Raw genomic sequence first — 21,499 nt, forward strand, 5'->3', positions numbered from 1 at the left:
ATAAATAAGTAAAAATCTATCTGTCAGATTCAAACTGGACTTTGGTTCAAACATTCGGAAATTTCTTGAAGTGACGAATAATTCTTCATAGTATCTTTAGAGTGCAAAGGAGCGTTTGATGTGAACTGGTCAGTTTGTTTATAAAGGCAGCTGGACAAACTGCATAAACATGTTTTCCGTATAAACAGTGTGTATAACGATGATGATTGTGCTTTTGTGTGACACATTCTGTGTGGCTCAGATACATCTATTTTATCCGTCTGCGTGTCCATCTTCTCCGCGGGCAGGAAGTATCTCGTCAGGAAAGTTCCCTTTGTTATACCATGGACGTATAGGGATTATACAGAGCTCGGTAGACGACAGAGGGCTGCAGATATCCCATGCGTGTAAAACCATCGCACATTAGTGCAGAAAGTAATTTTCATATCGTTACGCTTATTTATTTATTTCAAATATTGCCCAAGGAAGCAGAGGGGATTATGTGCCAGACAACGGAGAACGTCTTGTCTGAGTTGTCTGAAGTTTCCCAGGAGGGTCTGGTAACACGGCACACACACACACACACACACACACACACACACACACACACACACACACACACACACACACACACACACACACACACACACACACACACACACACACACACACACATACATGCACAACCATGCGCGCGCGCGCGCGCACGCACACAGATCGGGTCTTGACATTTGCCAGCTGAAGTGTGGAGCCGAGAGGGAGATTGCGTGCACAGAACTCGTGCAGTCACCTGCCATAAAAACCAGGGTTTATGAGTGTTCCCCTCGCCTACCTCCATTAAAGCAGCGGAGGGAGAAACCGTCCGATATTTTCTTTACATAAGGGCTTTAGCTTTAATGCACCAGGCGCCGGTGGAAGCTTATCAGGCTGTCCGTATCAAGACATGACAGACACGCTCGTAGAATGCTTTCCATGCAGCATGAATATTCCTACATTGACCGGGTGTGAAAAAAAAGGTCTTCATCTTTTTAACGAAAATATGGCTGTGGAAGAATTGTAGTGAGTTACTTTATGTCAAAGCTTGATTCTGTGTGAAGTTCGGGCTGCTGTCTTCGGGGAGAGAGCCTCGTCGCAGTGCCACCCCACCCGTTTTGTTCGTATTGTTGTTGGGCTTTCTGTTGTGTGTTTGTTGTTATTTTTCGGGTTTATTTTATAGGGTTTTTGTTTGGTTTGGTTTCTTTGTTTGTTCGTTTGTTGTTTTCTGTCTGTAAGTGTATTTGTTTTTACTGTGAAAGTGGATTTTTCTGAAGACTTTTTTTTTAGGGACAATCATTTTGTTGCCGTGGGTTCTATTACTTGCGTTAAATGCATGCTGCACACGCTTTGTCATCTAATCCGAAATACTAGCAACCAGACGCCACTCAATGTCTAATGGAGGAGGGAAAATGTGGGAATCCAACCCGCGAACACCGGCTTCCTGTCAATTCAGTTTTCTGGCTTTAAGTCAAAGACAGGCTTTTTACATGCAGTGGGCAAGATCGACATTCAGAACCATTGGATAATCATAAATATCCTACACATGGGTCCGTTATTTCAAACACGTTTTCCAAGCAGAAAAGAGTTTATCATTCCTAGCGATGAAACGACACAGAGAGAACCTCTGGTTGGACTCGCAAGCCGTGGAACCTTGATGAAGTCGGGATGGGATGCTACAGCTGTCTGTCATGTGGAAACGAAACAACGAACACCGTTTTCTGTTCCTTTGTAGAGCCTGCAATGACGTCCGTAAAAATGCAGTTTTCTCCAGTCTGCTCTCATATTCCTGATCAGAATCTAGTGGTCATTTTCTTTGCGATGACGAAAATGTGATCTGAGATCTACATAGCTACATCGCAGTTTGAACAATGCAGACACGGAAAACAAAATCATTGGTATTTATTTCTACTGGCGGATGTTTTTCAAAATTATGCTTTGGATGTCTACTTCGTTTGTGTGTGTGTGTGTGTGTGTGTGTGTGTGTGTGTGTGTGTGTACCCCTTCTAATTCCATTGGTAGGTCTATTGGTTATGTTTTCTTTTTGCAGCCAATTCTGTGCACATTGGTTTTCTGTTTCAAAAGTACGCTTCATAAGTTTCTGCTTCTTTGTAGTGCTCACAGTTTTAGCGTTTATTGCTGCGTTGTTCTGTCCTGGAAATTTGCTTACACTGTGTCATCCCGATTCGCCTCTTGCCGATTTGTAGATCACTATACTGCTGATTTCGATTCGCCAATTGCCATTTGGCCTTTGCTCTGTGTGTGTGTGTGTGTGTGTGTGTGAGAGGGAGAGGGGCGGAATAATGGAAAGGGGAATGGTAGGTGGGTGAGACAGGTGGAGAGATCAGCCTCTCACAGGGCCATTGAGGGTGGCGACCCGATCACAGTGCAGGCCAAGGGACGTGCTTCCTTTGAAGCCAATTAACAAGTAGAATACACGTGTCCCAGCGGCGACCCACTGCACCCATCAAGGCATGACCTACCCAGTGGGACATGTGGAGGACAACTGTGAGGACCGGTGCACATGCACCAGTCAAGGACACATGGACTGCGCGCCCTCCTGCCCGCCAGAGACGCTGCCGGATGCACCCGAGGGCTGCTTCTTGGAGTTCGAAGAGGAGTGCAGCTGTTCCGCTACCGTCGTCTGCCCTCCTCCTGAAAGAGGTCAGTTAAAGACTCTGTTGTATTGTATTGGAGTTACTGTCTTACTTTTTGTCACATCGTATTTTTCTGTTTAAAATCCGGGCTGCTCTCCCCGGGGAGAATGCGTCGCCACAGTAAAGCGCCACACTTTTTTTTTTCTTTTTTTTTTTTTTTTTTGCCTGCTCGTGTATTTGTTGTTTTTTGTTGTTGTTTTCATCAAAGTCGATTTTTTGACAGAATTTTGCCACGTACAACCCTTCTGTTGCAGTTGGTTTTTTACGTGCGCTAAGTGCATGCTGCATGCGGGACATGGGTCCATTGTCTCATGTGACTGACTGTCATACGACGGGTCTTTGGGGCCAGTCATGGAAGAGGGGATAAAGGAGACCACAGCACAACACAGCACAACACAACACAACACAGCACAGCACAACACAGCACAACACAGCACAACACAACACAGCACAACACAACACAGCACAACACAGCACAACACAGCACAGCACAGCACAGCACAGCACAACACAACACAGCACAACACAACACAGCACAACACAGCACAGCACAACACAGCACAACACAGCACAACACAGCACAACACAACACAACACAAAACAACACAACACAACACAGCACAACACAACACAACACAGCACAACACAACACAGCACAACACAGCACAACACAACACAACACAGCACAACACAACACAGCACAACACAACACAGCACAACACAACACAGCACAACACAGCACAGCACAACACACAGCACAACACAACACAGCACAACACAACACAGCACAACACAACACAACACAGCACAACACAGCACAGCACAACACAACACAGCACAACACAACACAACACAACACAACACACAGACGGGCAAAAAGGAGAGATGATGAAGAGAGAATATCGAGGAAATAATCAGTGCTACAGTCTTCTTTTTCACTTGCAGAGACTGTCACATATTTAGCGTTTTGTTTTTTGTTTTTGTTGCGTGTGTGTGTGTGTGTGTGTCTGTGTGTGTGTGCATTACGACGACATGACTCAATAATCAAAAATCTTTTCATCACCTAATAAGATTCATTATATGTGTAGTGTAGCATGTTCAAACAAAATACTTTTAAACCAGATGAAGAACCAAACGAATCGTTGTCGTCGTCGTCCTCGCCGTGATGAAGATGAAGATGATGATGAGAAAAACAAACCTCTGTACCTTTTTTTTCGTTTTTCTCCTCGCCGTCATCTTTGTCCTTGAACAGAAGGCACACGGGCCCCGTGGGGAAGCTGCGAGTACAAAGGGCTGAACTACACTTTCGGCTACAGCTGGACGGACCCCGCGGATTGCCTGCTGTGTGTGTGCGCGGCGGGTGACGTCATCTGCCATTCGCTGTGCAGCGAGGAGCAGGTGGTGGTTCCAGAGGGCTGCACCAACCCCAGGAACGGCACGGACCCCCACGGCTGCTGCCCCCTCGTCGTCTGTCATTCCACAGGTAAAAACATAAATCAGAAAATATATAAAAGATTATTAAAAAAAAAAAAAAAAAGTTTTAGAGCAGTGTGCTTATCACCACCTCTGTTCAGATATTGTACTGTCTTTCATTTCGCCACATTGCGTTGCGTTGTGTTGCGTTTCTTTGCTTTGTGTTGTGTTGCGTTGCCTTGCGTTGCGTTGCGTTGCGTTGTGCAAGCTCGTGGTGTATCGTATTGTGTTAAGCTGTACTGTATTATGTAGTGTTGTGTAGTGTTGTACTGTGTTGCATTGTTGTGTCTTATGTCGTATTATATTGCAGTGTTTTACATTGTATTGCAAGGCATTGTCTTGTATTTCTTTTTGTCACAACAGATTTCTGTGTGTGAAATTCGGGTCGGGCTGCTCTCCCCGGAGAGAGCGCGTTGCTACACTGAGAGCCCCAACATTTTTTTCTGCCTGCAATTTTATTTGTTTTCCTATCGAAGTGGATTTTTCTACAGAATTTTGCCAGGGACAACCCTTTTGGTGCCGTGGGTTCTTTTACGTTTGCTACGTGCATGCTACACACAGGACCTCGGTTTATCGTCTCATCCAAATGACTAGCGTCCGGACCACAACTCAAGGTCTTGTGGAGGGGGAGAAAATACTGGCGACTGTCGGATTCGAACCAGTGCGCTCAGATTCTCTTGCTGTCTAAGCGGACGCGTTACCACTCGGCCAACACACCACATAAATTGTAGTATATTGTAGTGTATATACGTTTTGTCACAACAGTTATGGCTGTGTGAAAATCGGGCTGCTGTCCCAACAGAGAGCGTCGCCACTGTGCCGCTCCATTCTGTCGTCTTTCTTCCTTCCTTCCTTCCTTTCTTTCTTTTTCTGTCAGCAAGTATATTCATGTAACTATCAAAGTGTGTTCATGTAACTATCAAAGTGTGTTCATGTAACTATCAAAGTGTGTTCATGTAACTATCAAAGTGTGTTCATGTTACTATCAAAGTGTGTTCATGTTACTATCAAAGTGTATTCATGTTACTAACAAAGTAGATTGCTCTACGTGATTTTCAAGCGCTCAGTCTGTTGTCCGTCTTGATAATAATGACAATAATAATGCTAATGCTAATGCTAATGATGATGATGATGATAATGCTAATGCTAATGATGATGATGATGATAATAATGCTAATGCTAATGATGATGATGATGATGATGATGATGATAATGCTAATGATGATGATGATGATGATGATGCTGATGCTGTGGCTGCTGCTGCTGATGATAATTATAATGATAATGATAAGAACAACAACAACAACAACAAGAAAACTGACGATGATAATAATAATAAGAAGAACAACAACAAGAATACTGATAATGATGATGATGATGATAAGAAGAAGAACAACAAGAAGAAGAAAACTGATGAAGACGATGATGATAAGAAGGACAACAACAATCACAAGAAAACTTATGATGATGATGATGATGATGATAAGAAGAAGAATGCCGACTGGCGTTTACGCCTATGCCAAGCACGGAGTTCTTTTTTCGTTCACAATAAAAGGTTATGCAAGCATAAACATACATAGATCAAGCACACCATACACCAACAAGCGTGTGCATACACGAACACGGACACACACACACACACACACACACACACACACACACACACATGCATTCATTGTCTTTAAACCAGTACTGTGCCATCACCTTCACCGTCTTCACTGACGTCACCATCATTGTCGTGATCGTCGCCCCCCTCTTCTCTCTTCCCTTTCTCTCTCAGTTTTCTCTGAGATTTGTGTTGGTAAAAGACAAGGAACCAACCCCGATGACAAAGGAATTGTTTGTGATGGAAATGAGGGCGACTTCCCACGCTTCTTGGCACGTTGTGAGAAAGCGTGGGGCCCCCTACCACCATTTCACAATTGAGAAAAAACGTGGGAGGGGAACAACCACACTTTCTTGCAGTCCCATGATTTGCCTCAAAGTGGGAGAAACTGTGGGGTTGCTGAGAAATGGTGGGCTGACCGGGGCAAGTGGTGCACGTGCAGACTCCGTGGTGCCCAGCGAGGAGGACGAGGGCTGTCAGCACAACGGCACCACGCACCACGTGGGGTCCACCTTCACCTGGGACTGCAGCCTGTGTGTCTGTTCCCCCGGCAACCTCCTCAACTGCTCCTCCTCGGCCTGCCCCGTGCCGGAGCTGCCCCTGCCCAATATCTTCTGCCCATTCCCGCACGTGCGTCGCCAGGGCTGCTGTGACATCGTGTTCTGCAGCCACAACAACACAGGTCAGTGGCCTCCCCTTGTTTGCTGCTTGGTTGGCTGACTGATGGGGACACTTACACAGCTGTCCTCGGGCAGACACCAAGCTCTGAGCAGCTTTACAGGCACGGAGTCACTTGCAGAACACGCTGCCTGCCTGAGCAGAGCCGAATGACAGCTGCCTTTAGGCGCTCATCATTCGTTTCCTGAGTTATTTAGTCAAGCTTCAGTCACTCAGTCACACACACACACACACACACACACACACACACACACACACACACACACACACACACACACACACACACACACAAGAACCCATGGCAACGAGAGCGTTGTCCTCTTGCAAAATACTGTATAAGAAATCCACTCTGATAGGTACACAAATGTACACGCATGCACTGAAGGCCTGACTAAGCGCGTTAGGTAATGCTGTTGATGGGGCATCTGCCTCCGATGTGGTGTAGCGTATATGGATTTGTCACTGCGTTAACCTCTTTAAAAAACGAAACTGAAACTATAATTGGTCTTGACTTGGAGACATAATAATAATTCAGGAAAACGTTGCGGTTGTTCGCTGTGAATGCCTTTATACAGTGATGCTGATATTGGCTGTCTGAATTTTTCAGCATATTTTTCTGTCGATCACGGGAAACTTTTTTTTCCATACAGTTAAAACATTCTTGTAGATCCATTGGTATTTGAGAAATGAGCCTTCACAATAGCGCGCTGCCTTTCTGGCAAAATGATCAGCCCGCTCCTTTGAAAAAAATCCCACAGTGAGGAGACACCGAGATGATAGTTACATGGATGACTGATCGACAAAATATATCAAATATTTTGTAAAACATGTATAGTTACAAATTATCATAAATTAATTATAAAATATATAATGAAATATGCACAATATTCTTTATTTCAATTGTCATCTGAAGACGCGATTTTTGATCTGCAGATTTAAAAGCACTTAAAAACACTTACTTTGAAACTACGCAAAGTAGAATTTGACTGTCGTTGTGTCGTAATTGTTGTTGTCGTTGTGTCGTTATTGTTGTTGTCGTTGTGTCGTAATTGTTGTTGTCGTTGTGTCGTTATTGTTGTTGTCGTTATTGTTGTTGTAGTTGTGTCGTTATTGTTGTTATAGTTGTGTCGTTATTGTTGTTGTCGTTGTGTCGTTATTGATGTTGTCGTTATTGTTGTTATAGTTGTGTCGTTATTGTTGTTGTCGTTGTGTCGTTATTGTTGTTGTCGTTGTGTCGTTATTGTTGTTGTCGTTGTGTCGTTATTGTTGTTATAGTTGTGTCGTTATTGTTGTTATAGTTGTGTCGTTATTGTTGTTGTCGTTGTGTCGTTATTGTTGTTATAGTTGTGTCGTTATTGTTGTTGTCGTTGTGTCGTTATTGTTGTTATAGTTGTGTCGTTATTGTTGTTGTCGTTGTGTCGTTATTGTTGTTATAGTTGTGTCGTTATTGTTGTTATAGTTGTGTCGTTATTGTTGTTGTCGTTGTGTCGTTATTGTTGTTGTCGTTGTGTCGTTATTGTTGTTATAGTTGTGTCGTTATTGTTGTTATAGTTGTGTCGTTATTGTTGTTGTCGTTGTGTCGTTATTGTTGTTGTCGTTGTGTCGTTATTGTTGTTATAGTTGTGTCGTTATTGTTGTTGTCGTTGTGTCGTTATTGTTGTTATAGTTGTGTCGTTATTGTTGTTATAGTTGTGTCGTTATTGTTGTTGTCGTTGTGTCGTTATTGTTGTTATAGTTGTGTCGTTATTGTTGTTATAGTTGTGTCGTTATTGTTGTTATTGTTGTGTCGTTATTGTTGTTGTCGTTATTGTTGTTGTCGTTGTGTCGTTATTGTTGTTGTCGTTGTGTCGTTATTGTTGTTGTCGTTATTGCTGTTGTCGTTGTGTCGTTATTGTTGTTGTTGTTGTGTCGTTATTGATGTTGTCGTTATTGTTGTGTCGTTATTGTTGTTATAGTTGTGTCGTTATTGTTGTTGTTGTTGTGTCGTTATTGATGTTGTCGTTATTGCTGTTGTCGTTGTGTCGTTATTGTTGTTGTCGTTGTGTCGTTATTGTTGTTATTGTTGTAGTTGTGTCGTTATTGTTGTTGTTGTTGTGTCGTTATTGCTGTTGTCGTTGTGTCGTTATTGTTGTTGTTGTTGTGTCGTTATATGTTGGTTATTGTTGTGGTTGTGTCGTTATTGCTGTTGTCGTTGTGTCGTTATTGTTGTTGTCGTTGTGTTGTTATTGTTGTTATAGTTGTGGCGTTATTGTTGTTGTCGTTGTGTCCGTTATTGTTGTTGTCGTTGTGCCGTTATTGTTGTTGTCGTTGTGCCGTTATTGTTGTTGTCGTTGTGTCGTTATTGTTGTTGTCGTTGTGTCGTTATTGTTGTTGTCGTTGTGTCGTTATTGTTGTTGTCGTTGTGCCGTTATTGGTGTTGTCGTTGTGTCGTTATTGTTGTTGTCGTTGTCACCGTGTTGTGCATCCTCCAGTTTGTGGCCAGTTGTGTTGTTGTTTTGCCCCTGTTGTTGCTGTTGGCGTTGTGACGCAGTCGCGTGCATTTCTAACAGTACGGTGTGTGTGTGTGTGTGTGTGTGTGTGTGTGTGTGTGTGTCGTTCGTCTGCCTGTAGGCAGAGGTCTCTGTTGTCAGTTTCATCCCAGAGAACAGAAAACAGTACACTAAGTTGTAAAACAGTTCTGACCTTCACTCTGTTCCTTGCTGTTGACCCAGACCCCCAGGTACTGCTCAGCAGAATGATGGCCCTGTCTTTCGGGCCGGGCAGCCTCACCATCAGCTTTGACGTCGACCACGACCCACAGCCTGTGACGCAAGACCGCTACGAGGTGATGACGTCAGACGGCGAAGGTGGCGCCGACTCGTGGACCAGCAGGACCTACACCCCCACCGTCATGAACGATGACGACAACGTGACGTCGCCGTTGGACTTGATGTACGCGGATGCGGCGATACGGGTGGATGACCGGGTGTTCATCACTTTGGATGACCTTCGACCTAACACCACCTACTATGTGCGGGTGGAGCCCCTGGTCAAGAGGGACATTGGGGGCACGGGGTCCTCTTCCCTCCACCACCACCACCCATCCAACACCTCCCCCTCCCCCTCACTGATCGGTTTCTTCGTGGCCCGGACCATGGGAGGTGGCGGGGGAGGTGTGTCTGTGTGTTCTGTGTTGTGTTGAGAGCGTGCTTTCGTTTCGTTATGGCCGAGTGATACTCTGTCTTGTGTGTGTGTGTGTGTGTGTGTGCGTACGTGTGTGTGTGTGTGTGCGTGTGTGTGTGTGTGCGTGTGTGTGTGTATGTGTGTGCGTACGTGTGTGTGTGTGTGTGTGTGTGTGTGTGTGTGTGTGTGTGTGTGTGTCTGTCTGTCTGTCTGTGCGTGTGTATACCTGTTGTGTACGGTTGTTACTTGAGGATTAGACCTGGGTGTGTGTGAGACTGCAGAATTGTTGAGTGTGTGGGGGGGGGGGGAGGTTGAGGGGGGGGGGGTTAAACTTTAACAAATTCGTTTCATCTTGAAACACTTTGTCTGTCGACACCAAATTTCCGTTTAAAATACAGGAGGACGTGGGACACACCTGCTAATCACAATGACAGTCAATCCAAAAATGTTTGCACATTTTAACATCTCCAGATGTTGATGCTGACCAGCAGGAATCACACGTCAGTCATGAAGGATTGGCATCTTGTCTGTGGAGGGCGAGGAGACTGTGAAGTTAGTGACATGTCAACGTACCGACATTCCTTGGTATCGGCTCTCTCAATCTGGATACACATGAAAGAAAGTTTCGGAAATCAGAATCAAAAGTCTGGACTTACTTGTATGATATTAATAAATTATAATAATTTCAGTGGTTTCATATCAGCTTCCTCAGCAAAACTAACGCAGAAAATTCTTCGGTTGGATAGGCTGAGTGAACTAAGATCACAGCTACATCAATAATTTTGCATAGCCACAGGCGCCCGACCGTGATGTTGCAACAGACTGTCATAACCATTATATCTTTAACTGGCCTCAGGCTGCCATAACCATTATATCTTTAACTGGCCTCAGACTGCCATAACCATTATATCTTTAACTGGCCTCAGACTGCCATAACCATTATATCTTTAACTGGCCTCTAATACCGTCCTTGCACGCTTTCTGTGGCAGCGGACGCGTCCTGCCTGGTCGGTGACGTGTCCTACCAGAACGGTGACGTCATCACGGACAACTGCCAAGAGGTGTGCCGGTGCGTCAGCGGTGACGTCATCTGCCGGCGGGCGTGTCCCGAGGAAGAGGAGCAGCTGGTGATGGTGCCCTCTGCGAGCTGTCCACGACCCCAGCTGGTGCCGTCGGATGGGGAGTCTTGTTGCAAGGCGTGGCGGTGCTTCCCTGAAGGTGATTTGATGGGTGGTGGTGCTAGTGTCTCCTTGGCTGTTTTCTTCTGTGTTGTGTGGAGGCTGTGTGTGTGTGTGTGTGTGTGTGTGTGTGTGTGTGTGTGTGTGTGTGTGTCCTGCTCTTCTACTGCAGATACTGCTGCATCTGTTGTTGTTGTTAATGATGACGCTCTTTTAGTATTTGTACCCGTTATCTTATATCTCTGGCTTCAGTCATTCTAAAACAAACCAGAAAATCATTTCTCTGCATTCCAGACGATGGCTGCGTCTACAAAGGTACTTTTCTGAGAAACGGAGAGCCGGTGTACGAAGGGGGGTGTGGTGGGCGTCGGTGCCAGTGCACTAAAGGGGAGGTCACCTGCACCCAGCTGTGTCCTCCAGTGTCCACGGCCCCGCGTTCTGAGTGCACTCTTATCAACGTGACCAGTTCTTGCTGCCCTGTGTGGATGTGCCCCCAAGGTGAGAATGGCTTGGGTGTGTTTTGGTGAATAATGTTGCTGACAAATAACTAATGTGATGATAAAGATAGCTTGTTGATAACAGCACCGTTTTGCTTATGTTGCCAACATTTGTTGGAGGCGCTGTTGCAGAGTCGGTTAAGGGTTGGACTACTGAACCAATGATCAGAATTCGAGGCCCCGTTTCGGCATGGTGTTGTGTCCTTGGGAAAGGCACCTTACTCCGATTTTCTTCACTCCACCCAGGTGTGAACGGCTGCCCGACTCCGATGGGGGAAGGATGAAACGGCGGAAGGAAAGGACTGGGCCCCGCCTACCTTTGCTGAGCCCTAGACACAGTGGATATGAATTCACTGCCTTGATGACTGTAAAAGGCTGTCCGGGATATTTAACATTATGACCAAGATATGTGTTACAGTGACACTCACTTCAATGTGTTTTTGAAAGCAGAAAATGGTGTGCTTTGAAACTTTAATGCTTTGCTCTTTGTTTGGCTCTTCCTTTCTCATTTTTGTGTTGTGGAATAAAAACTTTCACCTTGCAAGTGTTCATTGTAGTGCAATGCGACTGTAAAGTGTTTTGTGTGATGTTAGCCTAATCTATTGAAATTGTGTGGTGTTTGTACAATGGAACTCGTGACGACTGTGTAATTTCAGTATATCCTTCGTCACGGCAAGGGGAAAAAACTTTGATGGTTAATTTTAATAAATTGATAAAGCAGTAAGTTAAAGAAGCGATACATCTTTCAGTAAACAGTAAACAGCCACATATCATAAAACTGGCGGCGGAAATAGAATGTAACGTCATTTTCAGTGAAGGGTGAAAAAATAAAAAACTGGACAAGACAATTAGAAAACAAGACAAGACGCGTTTATTTCACCCGCAGTTGGTTAATGTATTGTTTGGTATTGTATTTTGTTGTTTTACTTTTAATCATATTGCTCTGTATGAAAGTCGGGCTGCTCTCCCCAGAGAGAGAGCTTCGCCACAATGGAGCGCACTGTGTGTGTGTGTGTCTGTGTTGATTTGTTTTGGTCGGTGTCTATCCATAAACCAATATAAAAAATGCTGTCAAACAACACAAAAGCCCCGTTCTTTCCAGAAACGAAATCTCCAGTCGGAATGTCGCTCATCATCCAGACTGGTTTCCACGGCGACTGCAGCAGAAAGAATGACACAGTGTTGCAGACGTCAGTTGGCAAGGCCTTTGATGCTGGAATCCAAAGTCACCTGCCTTGTGCTGACAGGGAGTCGCCATTCTTCGTCAGCTGCTGGCTCAACCACGTGATGGTCATGTGTCCGCCACATGCGGGCGGCGACAGAAAACGTCGCCAAACGGCGAGGATCAAAGTGGTCGCCTTCATTGCAGCCAACATCACGTATGTTCTAGTGTTCGGTTGGGTTGGTTGGCTAATGTTCGGGCATTGGGGGGTTGGGCCGCAGGATAGAAGTGCGTGCGTGCGCGTGTATATATATATATATATATATATATATATATATGTGTGTGTGTGTGTGTGTGTGTGTGTGTGTGTGTGTGTGTGATGTGCTGTTTTTTTCTCACAATTTTTTAGATGTCTGAAAGCGCTACAAAAATTATTTTGTTAATATTACTATCATTATTACTATTATTGTTGTTATTATCACTGTATATGTACCTTTTCATATTTTGTCCTTTTGTATCCCTCTCCACTATGCTTCTCTCCAAAAAGAAAACATGAACACAGCCCATGAATATGCACACTCGGCGTCCGCGACCACACACACACACACACACACACACACACACACACACACACACACAGCATAGCACAGCATAGCATAGCATAGTTTAGCATAGCAAGCATAGTATAGCATAGTATAGCATAGCAGATGTTACTTTTGAAAAAAAGACCATTCTTTATTCACTTTCTCCCCCCCCCCTCCCCCCTCCAGTGCCTCCAACAGTGTGCAGAAGGTAGGGACCTCCCTCAATCACACACAGACCGCTTTGGCATCGCTGTTCTCTGCCAGTCGCTTCCCGCTGCCACTTGACAGTGGGGTCAACGTGACCTCCTCTGGAACCTTCCGCGTCCTGGCCATCAGTCATCTCTGTCCTGACGCCTTTGTGTACCAGAGAAATATATGTGGTAAGTGAACGTGTACACACACACACACACACACACACACACCCTCCCCCCCCCACACACACACACGCTTACACACATACGTGTGTATGTGTGGGTGTATATATATATATATATGTGTGTGTGTGTGTGTATGTATGTATGTATATACACACAAAGGAACTCTTGATAGTTAATCCCCTGATTAATATCTCTTCACAGCACATGTGCTCAGTGGATGATGCGTGACACAATACTGATACAGTGAATGATAAATCCTCCATGGTGTGGCAGGAAGCTCTCTCTTATTATGGACATGTATCTCAAAAACTGACATAAGCTGTTTTTTCCTTTTAGCTTTCTGCTCACGGTAGTTTGATTGATTTATCCATCCCATCGTTCTAATTCATCTTTCCATCCATTCATTTTTGTTTTCATTTCGCCTTGTAACGCATCCGCCTTGGAAGCGAAAGAATCTGAGCGTGCAGGGTTGAACACCCCATTTGTTAGAATGTTCACCCGCTCCACTAGAGCTTGAGTGGTGGTGTGGGCGCTGGTCTTTGAAATCAGATCTGTGTTTGTGTGTGTGCGCGCGCGCGCTTATCTGAAGTCTGACTGAATGACACGGGAAGCGAATGAAGTTGGCCACTCACCGAGGATGGCTATATCAGTATCAATCATATAATACAGTATGTAGGCCTGGTATATAATCCGCCTGGACTGTCGCCGATGGTCTGTGTCCCACAGTGCCAGAATACCTGCACCCTCCGTCCAGTCTGCCGTGGCACCAGAACGTGACAATGACCGTGACTGCCACCTCCCTCCACTCCGCTGCCTTCACCTGGCCTCCTCTCCGTTCGCGTCCTGACGTCACTGCTGTCGTCATCCAGCTCGAAGTGACGTCATCCTCGGGGTGGAGTCGTACGGTGACGTTGGACCCTATGACGACAAACCACACCATAGGGAACCTGTTGATGTCACAGCAGTACACAGCTCGACTCGTGGCTTTGACCGTATCCAGCACTTCTTTATTTGATGTGCTGACTCTGGCTACAGTTCCATTCAGCACTGCTAGCCAGGAAGGTACGTCAAACTTGGTGAATTCCTATTTTACTGTCCTAAATTCAGGGACATATTTCATTAACGGCAATTCCCGTACACGTTTGAACTGACCTTGCCATTAGTAGACGTAGTTACCCATTTTACACGTATTTTCGATACGAATTTGAGAATTATTGTATTTAATTTTGACACGGATCAGTCGCTGCACTAGTGTACAGCCATCTTGCCAGGTTCCCCAAATCGTCTTCAATGACACGTTCACTCAGTCTCCGACAATCAGAGAGCCGCTCTTCCCGTTTTGACCCCCTCCGTCCCAAAACTAAGCAAAACAAAGGTAAACAAAAAAACATGGCAGCCTTAGTGGACAAGTGTCGGTTCGTGTTCATGATATGGGTCGTTCGACGTCGTTTTTAAGCCAACCCTTGATTTAGAGAGGTGAATTACATGTCATTTCTACATCTACATCACCAAACACAATAAAAAATAATCCTTCAAACGGGTCCCAGAATTTAGGGTACTAAACCAGGAAATTAGCGTCAAAGTCAAAGTGATATTTACTATCTTAAAAAAAAAAAAAAAACCACCTGTGATACACACGATAAAGGATCCCATACTATACAGATAGAATATTCAACCAAATAACATGGCGTGCCACAACTATTGCATGAGCACACGCACGCGCATACTCTCACAAAAAAACATGTTTGAGCAGAGACAAGATAATCACTATTCATACACTGGACATAAACTACATCGACATAAATCATACAAGACATGTTGTAATCAAATGCTAACAAGCAATTAAGACGAGCACACATTCTTGTGCAATGGACAGAATAAGATGGCATTTGTTTCCCACTTTTACATACACCACACACACACACGCGCGCGCGCGCGCGCACACACACACACACACACACACACACACACACACACACACACACACACACACACCACATACTTACGTGTTTGTGCGTGCCGGCGTGTGCGTGCGTTTCTGTGTGTCTGTGGCTGTATGTATGTTCTTGTGTCCCGAGCGCTTTGAGAGATTTGAAAGCGCTGTATAAATGTATCATCATCACCATTATCATGATTAATAGGAGTAGCAGTTAAGGAGGAAGATGGCAGAATGGTTAAGACGCTCATCTGCCAATACGCAGTCCGTGAGGGTGTGGGTTCGAATCCCGCTCTCGCCCTTTCTCCCAAGTCTGACTGGAAAATCAAACTGAGCGTGTGGTCATTCAGATGAGACGATAATCCGAGGTCCCGTGTGCAGCACGCACCTGGCGCACTGAAAAAGAACCCGTGGCAACGAGAGTGTTGTCCTCTGGCAAAATCATTTCTATAGAAAACATCTACTCTGATAGGCACACACACACACACACACACACACACACGCACACACACACACTTATATATATATATGCATGCGTACATGCATGCACTCAATGCCTGACTAAGCGTGTTGGGTTATGCTGCTGGTCAGGCATCTGTCTAGCAGATGTGGGGTAGCGTATATGGATTTGACCGAAGGCAGTGACGCCTCCTTTAGAAATTGAAACTGAAACAAAAATTCATCTTCTTTTTTCATAATCATTATTGTTATTATTACTGTCATTACCATCATTATAATTATTATTAAAACTGTGTGTATGGATGCAGAGTTTGTCCTTTTAGAATGCTCTTGCAGAGCGGTGTATTTGAAATTACTCCTTTTGTCATGCTCCATGTCTCAACCATAGCCTTCACCTTGGACCGTCTCCAAGTGACATTGGCCGTGACCTCAGTGACCCTCAGCTGGCCGGCCCTTCCCAGTGACGTCATGACGGCCATCTCCTGCCTGACCATTTCCTATCGCCGGAGCGTGGATGACGACAGCGAGGGCAGAGTGATTGACCTTGACCCCCACGCCTCGCACGTGACACTGACGGAGCTGGAAGCAGGACAGGTTTACGTCAGCAGGTTCGAGGTCTGCTTGGCGAATGGGACAACCGTTACCATGGCGCCCCTGCAGTTTGTCACCAGAGCTGCTGGTGGGTTGGACAATAATTTTAATATTTTGCCTATAGCCCAGCCGACCGGACAGTCCTGATAAGGACTACCCAACTGAATAAAAAAAAAGTCAACGGTGTTAAACATAAAAGTCTGTCACATAGGAAATCCTCAAAACCTCTGCAAAACAATACAGTTCATTACACGTGATCTTAACCATTGAGCTCCTTAAAGCAAATGAGAGTAGGCTGTGCTGAGAATGTCAACACTTCCGCTTAATCTATCATCTCTAGATTACCACAAAAAAATCGTAAGAGATACCCAAAAAATACATCAAAGCTTCACAAAAATACATATTAAGGCTAAATAGGTAAGTAGCACAATAGATTGGCCAGCAGTGCCCATCCTAGTGTTTATAATATCACTACCTAATTGTCAGAGCAAAATATGATAGATCACAGACTGTGAAAAGAAAGAAAGGGGTTTTAAGGCTTGCTGGGAAAAGAAAGGGGAACAGACCGGGATGGCAGAAAAAGCAGCAGACATCAGTGAAAGAAGAAAAAGGCGGAAACAAAGAGAGTCGGTCTGGATGGGTTTCATTTCATTCAACAACAAAAAGAGATATCAAATCAAATCCTGATTCTTACAGCCCAGCCATAAACAAATAGGCCATATCAGGAATACATGTCAGTTCTTAAAACCATGGGAAGAGAATGCACAATATGTTAAATGGTGAATTAACTTTAGACAAATTCATTTATGTCTCGCTCAGTCAATGAAACAATAACTAGTTTAACAAATGATTTTTTTTTTTACCAAAGGATGGAGAACAGAAAGAAACTCGGCATACAACTGTGGTGTTTGGAAAATGCGCCTACACAATTGTTGATTCCTTACATAATACGTGATATATAAAACGCAAATATAAGGACCGTTGTCTTTCTGGTTTGAGGATGTGTTGACTTCTATTCCGTTCACACACACACACACACACACACACACACACACACACACACACACACACACACACACACACACACAAAGAGCAAAAGAGATGGAGGAAAGGGGGAGGGGGGGTGCGAACAAGATTAAGGAATCATGACAAAATTTGTACCAGTCAGCTGTTAATTTGTGAGAGGAAGTGTGTGTGAGGGGGACGGGTGTGGGGGTAGAGGGAGGGGGGTAGCAGGAGTTCCTGATGAAAGAAAAGAGAAAATATTGACCAATTTTTGGTTGAATGGACATTTCCTGTCTGTGTGCTTTGTATGACAGTGACCCATTTTGTTTTGTATCTCCTCCCTTCACGCCGTCAGTTTAAACCATCCCACCCACACCCTCTTTTCTTCCTTTTTTCTCGTCTGTCTTTCAAACAGAAGGCCTATGGCCGTCACAGGCTGTGAGACCCTTAAACATGACCCTTTCTGATCTTTCAGTGTTTGCCTGTCCATGTTGCAGAGAAGTCCGGGGTGCCGGTGGTTCCTGTGCTGGCCACGTGTGCTGTGCTGCTTCTCTTGGCCATCCTCATCCCCGTCGTCTTCTTCGTCTGGAGGCGCATGCGCAGGAAGTCAGGCCCGGAAACGGCCTTTGAGAACAGAACTTACGGAGTAAACATGTAAGACATTGTTGTTGGGGAGTTGTTCACCAGAGTCCTGTCGGTTGTGTGTTAACCCCTGAGTGTCTGCAAGTGCTTGTCCAGTCCATTCAGCAGTGTTTTCAGTCCATCGTGTTTTTTTTCTGTCTGTGAAACTATGTAGTGGGCAGGCTTTGTCTCATGTGCTTTGGCTCGTTTGATATTGCCTGTTCGTTCCACTGTTCACGTTTACAAGGGTTTCAAGCTTTACAATCTTGATTTCAGGAAGTCGGGAACTGGATTTCATGTTTGTTTCTTTTTGTTTCATTTTCATGTGATAAATAATCCACAGTTTCCTTCTGACTATCTAGTTCATGGAAATAGAAAGTGTGTGTGTGTGTGTGTGTGTGTGTGTGTGTGTGTGTGTGTGTAATACGTTTCTATATACTACATCTCGGTTTAAAATAAGATTATGAAAAAAGTGTTGTGTCAGTATCAGCTGCCGCAGCAGTTCCAAACCAAACGTACCAAGTGCAGGTGTCCTGTCATTGGTACTTGTGACATGTATGATAAGAATCATGATAGAGACCTGTCACTGGTACTTGTGACATGTATGATAAGAATCATGATAGAGACCTGTCATTGGTACTTGTGACATGTATGATAAGAATCATGATAGAGACCTGTCATTGGTACTTGTGACATGTATGAATAAGAATCATGATAGAGACCTGTCATGGTACTTGTGACATGTATGATAAGAATCATGATAGAGACCTGTCATGGTACTTGTGACATGTATGATAAGAATCATGATAGAGACCTGTCACTGGTACTTGTGACATGTATATAAGAATCATGACAGAGACCTGTCATTGGTACTTGTGACATGTATGATAAGAATCATGACAGAGACCTGTCATTGGTACTTGTGACATGTATAATAAGAATCATGATAGAGACCTGTCATTGGTACTTGTGACATGTATGATAAGAATCATGATAGAGACCTGTCATTGGTACTTGTGACATGTATGATAAGAATCATGATAGAGACCTGTCATTGGTACTTGTGACATGTATGATATGAATCATGATAGAGACCTGTCATTGGTACTTGTGACATGTATGATAGAATCATGATAGAACCTGTCATTGGTACTTGTGACATGTATGATAAGAATCATGACAGAGACCTGTCATTGGTACCTGTGACATGTATGATAAGAATCATGACAGAGACCTGTCATTGGTACTTGTGACATGTATGATAAGAATCATGACAGAGACCTGTCATTGGTACTTGTGACATGTATGATAAGAATCATGATAGAGACCTGTCATTGGTACTTGTGACATGTATGATAAGAATCATGATAGAGACCTGTCATTGGTACTTGTGACATGTATGATAAGAATCATGATAGAGACCTGTCATTGGTACTTGTGACATGTATGATATGAATCATGATAGAAACCTGTCATTGGTACTTGTGACATGTATGATAAGAATCATGATAGAGACCTGTCATTGGTGCTTGTGACATGTATGATAAAAATCATGACAGAGACCTGTCATTGGTACCTGTGACATGTATGATAAGAATCATGATAGGTCTCCTGTCATTGGTACTTGTGACATGTATGATAAGAATCATGACAGAGACCTGTCATTTGTACTTGTGACATGTATGATAAGAATCATGACAGAGACCTGTCATTGGTACCTGTGACATGTATGATAAGAATCATGATAGGTCTCCTGTCATTGGTACTTGTGACATGTATGATAAGAATCATGACAGAGACCTGTCATTTGTACTTGTGACATGTATGATAAGAATCATGACAGAGACCTGTCATTGGTACCTGTGACATGTATGATAAGAATCATGGTAGTTGTCAGCCTCCTCTCTTTCTCTGGCTCTGGACCCAGTTCCGGGAACGAGCTCCTTCTTTCGCTTCGTCAAATTTCTGAACGAGGCTCTCACGTCTGGCCTTAAAGCCCACCTCTTTCTGAAATGGCTCCTCCCTTCCCTCCTCTTTCTGGTCTGCAGCTTCTCTGGTTTCTGTTTTCATGTATAGTTTGTATCATTATCATTGTTATCGTTGTTATTATTATTCCTTTGGATTAGAGTTATGCATGTGAGTGAACGACTGGAAAGAAAGCGCTTTGATTTGTCTCTGCACAAGTGTGAGAGCTAAAAAGATACCCTTTTGTTCTTCTTCTTCTTTGTATTATTGTCATTATTATTATCATTATTGTTATTACTATTGTTGTTGTTATCATTATTATTATTATTATTGTTGTTGTTGTTGTTGTTGTTATTATTATTCCACCCCTTAGTCTCAAGTCCCAAGGGGCACTACTGATGACCGTAAAACCAGTTCTCTCCATTTCTCTCTGTTCCTCGTCTCTCTCTCTCTCTCTCTCTCTCTCTCTCTCTCTCTCTCTCTCTCTCTCTCTCTCTCTCTCTCTCTCTCAGGGCGTCGCCCATTCTCAGGCCTGTCCATCCTGGGATATTGTCTTTCCATCCCTGTTTTTCTGTCTGCCTCTCCTCCTCCTTCCGTGCACTGTGCCTTGCATGATTGTCTTGGCAAGTCCTGCAAACTGCGAAATGTGCCCATGCCACATCAATTTTCATTTCTTCGCAGTGGTTAGGAGATGGACTGTAGTTTCAATAAAAACCTGTTTTTCTCCCAGATCCGCGCTGTGCAATGCCCGGGCAAAAAACGACTGTGCGCGGCCCCAGGACACGGACAGTGCCAGTGCTGCTGCCTCCAGCGACGGGTCCACCGACTGCTCCCTGCAGGCCTGAAGGAGGACGGCAGCGTCTGCAGCCTGCTGCTGCGGCACCTCTGCGGCAGTGGCGGCACCGAGCCCTGGACAAGCCGCGCGCTTCGTGACTCCCATGGGGAGGACCTTGAACTGGAACTGACTCACCTGGTGAAGAGGAGCCAACCCGACGATCTGGATCTGGAACCAGTGTAACAGACTTAAACTGAACCCCCGCCCCTGCTGGAGTTTACCCCTGGGGTCATTCTGACGGCCTAACCTGGAATGTACCCCCCCACCACCCCCCATCGCCCCCCCCCCACCCCCCCCCCCCCCGACTCCCACACCGCCCCTTCTAATTGGAAAATACTCCTTTTTGATTGGTTTAATCAAGCTATTGAAAGGGAAAGGGGGTGATCATTCTGGGCTAGCCTTTACTGACACCACCATCTCTCTATCATATCAACGGAAGCGAACGTGGGGGAGTTCCACTTTGATTGCATGTAGTGAATCTAAATGGGCCTGGTTTACCTCCGGGGTTGTTTCAAGCTAGACAAGACTAACCCCTCCATGTCTTTCACGAAGGGGATCAGTAAACTCCAGTTTGGGGGGCGGGGAGGGGGTCAGTTCTGACCAGTTGATGTTTATCTCAGGGGTCTTTCGAGGCTAGTGTACATAGACCCCGGGGTTAACCTGGGCTAGCCAGATCTGAACAGGGGTACAAACCAACGGGG

General features: G+C 44.7%; 1 protein-coding gene across 1 annotated transcript in view; it reads left to right on the plus strand.

The window, feature by feature from the left end:
- Window positions 1–21,499, plus strand: part of LOC143280823 (uncharacterized) — a 112,988-nt gene that overhangs the window by 88,756 nt on the left and 2,733 nt on the right. Inside the window, exons 4-15 of the mRNA XM_076585523.1 lie at window positions 2,461–2,676; window positions 3,922–4,152; window positions 6,191–6,430; window positions 9,138–9,578; window positions 10,579–10,806; window positions 11,061–11,264; window positions 12,366–12,642; window positions 13,196–13,389; window positions 14,113–14,448; window positions 16,170–16,460; window positions 17,875–18,031; window positions 20,694–21,499. The exon at window positions 20,694–21,499 is cut by the window's right edge and continues 2,733 nt beyond it. Coding sequence (XP_076441638.1) covers window positions 2,461–2,676; window positions 3,922–4,152; window positions 6,191–6,430; window positions 9,138–9,578; window positions 10,579–10,806; window positions 11,061–11,264; window positions 12,366–12,642; window positions 13,196–13,389; window positions 14,113–14,448; window positions 16,170–16,460; window positions 17,875–18,031; window positions 20,694–20,808 — 2,930 coding nt within the window. The 3' untranslated portion in view covers window positions 20,809–21,499. The remainder of the gene's footprint in view (window positions 1–2,460; window positions 2,677–3,921; window positions 4,153–6,190; window positions 6,431–9,137; window positions 9,579–10,578; window positions 10,807–11,060; window positions 11,265–12,365; window positions 12,643–13,195; window positions 13,390–14,112; window positions 14,449–16,169; window positions 16,461–17,874; window positions 18,032–20,693) is intronic.

This window comes from Babylonia areolata, chromosome 4 (genome assembly GCF_041734735.1).
Source record: "Babylonia areolata isolate BAREFJ2019XMU chromosome 4, ASM4173473v1, whole genome shotgun sequence".
Taxonomy (NCBI): domain Eukaryota; kingdom Metazoa; phylum Mollusca; class Gastropoda; order Neogastropoda; family Buccinidae; genus Babylonia; species Babylonia areolata.